This window comes from Camelina sativa, chromosome 5, assembly GCF_000633955.1.
Source record: "Camelina sativa cultivar DH55 chromosome 5, Cs, whole genome shotgun sequence".
Lineage (NCBI taxonomy): Eukaryota > Viridiplantae > Streptophyta > Magnoliopsida > Brassicales > Brassicaceae > Camelina > Camelina sativa.
The window spans coordinates 4,984,124-4,990,320 of NC_025689.1; the positions used below are offsets into that span (position 1 = coordinate 4,984,124).

The 6,197-nt window shown below is 36.6% G+C and overlaps 1 protein-coding gene across 1 annotated transcript in view; it reads right to left on the reverse strand.

The window, feature by feature from the left end:
• LOC104785552 overlaps nucleotides 1-3,626 on the reverse strand; it is a 7,243-nt gene extending 3,617 nt beyond the window's left edge. Inside the window, exons 1-2 of the mRNA XM_010510791.2 lie at nucleotides 3,170-3,626; nucleotides 18-1,823 (exon numbers count right to left, since the gene is read on the reverse strand). Of these exons, the coding sequence (XP_010509093.1) occupies nucleotides 18-1,823; nucleotides 3,170-3,382 (2,019 nt within the window). The 5' untranslated portion in view covers nucleotides 3,383-3,626. The remainder of the gene's footprint in view (nucleotides 1-17; nucleotides 1,824-3,169) is intronic.

Sequence of the window (6,197 nt, forward strand, 5' to 3'; positions counted from 1 at the left end):
TGATGATGTGATGTGGCCTGAGATCGGTGTAGCATCTCAACCATTGATGGGGTTTGGTAATATGCATGGACAAAGCTTGAACCGTCTCCTGATTCTCCTCTTGCTGTTGCTCTTTGCCATGAGTGTGAACTAAGTCCAGAAAGAATGTAAGCTCTTCCCGACACCTCGTAGACATGCCTACTCGCCATTCTTTCTTGCATTTCCTTCAGCTCTTTGTCCAAAGCCACACAAAACCCGTCACCTGATTTTGCTGACACCGTGTCAGCCAAAGCCAGTCTGAAATTCTGGATCACGGTGACACCTGCGGCTAAATCTTCTCCCTCTGCTAAAGCTCTCGCCTTTACCATTGCCTCCGCAGCTAGAAATCTGTTTCTTTGCCTGTCTACTTCAATGGATACACCAACTTCTTGACCAACGGTTTCTGGTCTTTGAATCTTAAGCACATGACTTTGGAGGGTCACAATTTCTTTTGTCAAAAGATCTTTGTAGACACATCTCATTTTCAGAAGTGGTGTCTCGTTTCCATCACTCTGAGCAGGGATGTTGATAGATATCAAGAAATCCCGCTCTTCATCAGCGTAAAGATCACCAATATCAACACATCCTGACCTACCATCACCACTAACATGGCTCTGGTAACTCCCAGCTTTTATCGAGCTGAGATGAACATCTGAGCACATACCATCGATTTCTAACCGTAGCTCCTGTACTGCAACGCTTAAAAGTCCACCAATGCACTGTGCAAGAGCATCTTGGATCACAGATTCGCTCTCAATGAAAGAGAAAGTTCCCCCAGAGGTTTCAGAAACAGAATGCATCAGTGAAGCATCGTGATCTGATCCAAAACCAAAAGAATGAACCGGAATCTGAAACCGCTTGCTTTCACAACCGTGCATAGACAACGGAAGTAACAACTTGTAGTTTGGATCAGGTTGGTTCATGGTATAGGTGTCTCGTCCATCAGACAAAAGGATAATGCTAGCAACAGGATTGTTATCTCTTCTATCTTCCATCACCTTGACACCTTTCCTAAGCCCTTCAGCGATGTTGGTCCCCCCGTTTGCAACCAATGAGTTTACAGCTTGAAGGGCTCGGTGCCTCCCAGCATCAGACATCTTAGTCAAAGGGAAAAGACGACGAGCAGTAGAAGAGAAAGCAATAACCGAGAGCCTGTCGTTTGAACCAAGATTCTGAATCACAAAACCCATTGCCCGTTTGAGTAGAGCCAGTTTAGTTCCAGCCATGCTACCACTAATGTCAAGGACAGTGACAAGATCAACTGGAGCTCGAGGATACCGAGATATCTGGTTGTTGAGGGAGTTAGCATTTCCAGTAACCATGGCAGCAGCTCTAAGATGCACCAATACAGCAAACTTCTCACGAGATTCACCTCGTGGTACAGCAGAAACCTCGGGATATATTTTCAAGTCCATCATTCTTACAGGATGATTACTCTCCAAAGCATCACTATAGCTCTTACCAGAAAACACAAGCTGCTGCTCTAACCGTTCATCATCATCAAACATAGACGGCTCAGGAGCAAGAACTCGTCCTTGATTCATAACTCCACGAGGTCTAGGTAAGCGGTGGACAAGGCTAATAGCTGCATCATTGTTATAAGGTCGAGCAAAAAGATAAGGAAGATCAAAACTTGGGTGCTGCATTGGGATCTCCTTCCACTTTGCACGGCACACAGGGCAAACTTGGTTCCCATGTTTCACATTCGAAGCAATACAGTGAAAATGAAACGAATGCGAGCACTCTGCTGTGAAAATCGCATGTCCTCCTCCTTCTTTCATCTTATTCAAGCATATAGAACATGTCTGCTCACCAAAAAAGATTGATCAGAAAAGTATGAGTCCATGTTCTAGAGGTTTAACAAGTTCATTAGCTAATAAAAGGAAAGAAACAAAGAATCCAATCACAGTACTCAGTTTCTAAGAAAAGTATCAAAGAAACAAACTACTACAGTACTTCTAAAGTAGCAAGATATAGAGAAAGAAACAATCTTTAACTCTAGTACAGCTACAAACCGGATCTATGAGCACAATAAGTAACAACAGAGTTGAAATGAATCAAATTTAACATTCCATTTTCATAAACGAACAATACCAATAACAAGAACCAACACTATAACTAGAGTAACAAGAAGAAGCCAAACTAACTCATCANGATCAACTGGAGCTCGAGGATACCGAGATATCTGGTTGTTGAGGGAGTTAGCATTTCCAGTAACCATGGCAGCAGCTCTAAGATGCACCAATACAGCAAACTTCTCACGAGATTCACCTCGTGGTACAGCAGAAACCTCGGGATATATTTTCAAGTCCATCATTCTTACAGGATGATTACTCTCCAAAGCATCACTATAGCTCTTACCAGAAAACACAAGCTGCTGCTCTAACCGTTCATCATCATCAAACATAGACGGCTCAGGAGCAAGAACTCGTCCTTGATTCATAACTCCACGAGGTCTAGGTAAGCGGTGGACAAGGCTAATAGCTGCATCATTGTTATAAGGTCGAGCAAAAAGATAAGGAAGATCAAAACTTGGGTGCTGCATTGGGATCTCCTTCCACTTTGCACGGCACACAGGGCAAACTTGGTTCCCATGTTTCACATTCGAAGCAATACAGTGAAAATGAAACGAATGCGAGCACTCTGCTGTGAAAATCGCATGTCCTCCTCCTTCTTTCATCTTATTCAAGCATATAGAACATGTCTGCTCACCAAAAAAGATTGATCAGAAAAGTATGAGTCCATGTTCTAGAGGTTTAACAAGTTCATTAGCTAATAAAAGGAAAGAAACAAAGAATCCAATCACAGTACTCAGTTTCTAAGAAAAGTATCAAAGAAACAAACTACTACAGTACTTCTAAAGTAGCAAGATATAGAGAAAGAAACAATCTTTAACTCTAGTACAGCTACAAACCGGATCTATGAGCACAATAAGTAACAACAGAGTTGAAATGAATCAAATTTAACATTCCATTTTCATAAACGAACAATACCAATAACAAGAACCAACACTATAACTAGAGTAACAAGAAGAAGCCAAACTAACTCATCATATCCAAAAGTCAACTCAATATCACTAAACCAAAAAAAAAAAAAAACGCACAAGGAAGTGGAAACAAGATTGAGAGAGTGGGTCTCGTAAAAATCAAACCTTTGAAGATTTAGAGCTGTTTCTGGACAATTTAAGACCGTGAGAGGAAGGTGTAGGAGTCATAGGCCAGTTAAGAGGAGAGAGCAGAGCAACATCAGATAATCTCTCTAGAGAGTTTAAAGCAGGAGGTGGTGAATCCTCTAGGGTTCTTGGGAGGTATGTGCAGAGATTCAAACCCAAAGCCAGTTTCATTTTCCTCCATTTAGTTCCCATTTCTTCGGATTAAGTAACCTAGAAAACTAGTGAAGAGTCCTAAAGCAAAATCAAGAACACACCAGAAAACGTAAAGTAAGGAGAGAGTTTGAAGTGTTGAAATTTTAAAAGAGAAGTGTTTCTCAGTGGAAGTGTTTAGTGGTGGTGACTGAGAGAGAGTGAAGAAGAAGGAGAAGGAGAAGAAGAAGAAGAGATTGAGGAGGAAGGCTTTGAGATTCGCAACTATTTTGACCTTTGTTTTGGGTCTTTGTTAATAAATCCAGAAAATATAGTATTATAAAGGAAAAGTGAATCTACAAAGTTAATTAATGTTTCTGCTTTTTTCCCAATTTTAAATTATTTATGTTTTTGTCAAAAGATAAGAAACGCAAATCAGAAACTTATATATGATGACTATATAAATTATGTAAATAAATTTCTTTAAAAAATCCATAAATTGTAGTAAGTATACAGCGATTTTTAAATATAAAAAGAATATTTTTTGACAGATATTACTACGTTTAAAATTGGTATAATAAAGCTTTCTAGTAAAGCTCTTTTCCATGTATGTACTTTTTTTTGTATATAACAATTTCGTAGATATGAAAATAGAATAAGAAGATGGGAAGAAAAAAGAAGCTATGATGAGAGTAGTATGATGAAAACATTTGATTTACAACAAGACTCCCTGTGCGATTAATAATGATAAGGTGAGTTTTTATTTGACTTTGCACATGACACTGTGATGATGAGGTTTTGAGATCACACGTGCACTACTACTTCATCCTCCTTTTCAAGTCACACAGCCCTTAATTCATGCTTCATCACACAACAGCTTCCAGTTTCATTTTTCTAGTTTGTAAACTATTTTATTTTTAAAAACTGCAGGGAATTAAAATACTTGAATGCTAAAGTTCTAAAGTATAATTTGTTTCATATAACGTTATATAAGTCCGTTTTACCTTATGATAAGAAACCGAATTATTATTATTTATTGACATAAAAAATTATTGTATAAAGTAAGATGGAAGCCGATGAACTTACGTAGGAGAACCAAATTTAACTGATAATGTTTAGTAATATGATATTTAAGAGTTATGATCATTGATTGTATTATGAAAACAGAGATTATAAAGAGCAGGTCCATTTTCTTTGTTTACTAACTTTACAACTTGTATATGTAAGCAAATACACATGTTAATACTTTTCGTTTCATACAAATGTTTATAAAGAAACGACCCATTTTGATCTTAAAAGTATCTTGTTTTTAGTATATATATATTTCGATATCAGCTACTAATAAAAATGTGTGCAAGTTGCTGCACTTTGGTAGAAACGTGATTGGAAAAACAAAGTGTTTACTTTATTCTCGAACATAGTAGTTAAATACAATTAAAGTCAATATTGTGGTGCGTCCGTAAGTAAAATACTATAGTTAATCGAAAAAAAATTGACCATCGTAATAAAGATTAAAGACGACAACAATCATGAACCACATTATCTGACGACACACAATGATTTATATTATTACATCGCTAATCAGCTTTTGGCTTGGAAGATTGTAAATCGCTTCTCTGTCCATTAGATAGATACCGGAGAAACACCAAACAATCGTGAATCATCTATCTAAATCAACCACACATAATCAAAATTACACCGTACAAAAGGCTCTAAAGTTTTTCCCATGGCACCAACAAAAACGCTTACTATAACATCTTTTCTTTTTGGGTATAATGGTATGATAACATGCATGCGTTGGGCACAGGCTTGCACAAATGAAAACGACTTATGAATTATGGTGCGTACAAGGTTTTGATGTATTGTTTAATATCATGCCCACTATATAATGATCACAAGTGTGATCATACTCTATCAAAAAGGTGATATTGTCAACATAAAATTATAGTGTGTGCAACTAATGATTATGAGTAATTAGTGTTGTCAACGACGCTATACCTCATCTATTTCAATACAATTATTCTTTTGTCACTTCAATAGCTATGCGCCTTCGTCATTGCTACTTTGCATTACTTTCCAAGTCCTGAAATGTTTTATTTGTAGAATTAGACTAGGGCTTGAGGTACAATATGATTATTCTAATTATACCGAGCGTTATACAATTATATATTTGTCGAAGATTGTCACATATATTATTCTATATACTGTAACTAGCTATGTCACATCTAGATTTTAAAAGAAAAAAAAAAAAAGATAATATAAACAACTTTACAAAATATTCTCATTGGGAGAATCATCTATTTTGTCAAACTCGATTAATGAGACTACTATTTGTTTGCATTAGAGATTTAAAACCTATTAGTAACATATAAAACACGAATAGGTCAATTTTGTGTATTCAAGAAGTGTCGTGTGTGTCTTGGAGAGATTTTCGAAGTGTTTGGGTTTTGTAGGATTGTCGAATAAGGCCACACAAAAAAAGCTTTGAAAGACGAAAGCCGAAGGGCTCGAGCGGTCAATGTCATTTGGTCAAACACATGTTACGTTTAGCAAAATCATCCCAACATTATTCTCGGATGGCTCCACTTTTGACGTTAACTTCAACTTTGCATTATTATATAGAAACGTATCCTCAACTTTCCAACTGCTTATATAACAATATAAGATCTTATTGGTCCGTTTACGATTTTATGTACCTAATGCTTAATCATGAAAAAAAAAAACTATTTTCCAAAGTAATCAAGTAACTTTATGTACCTAATAATTCTTAATCATGAAAAAACAAAACCATTTTTTCAAAGGAATCAAGAAAAAATATATATTAAAAACTGAACGAAATCAATTAAAATTTGTGTGGAGAACTAGAGATGAAGAGCAC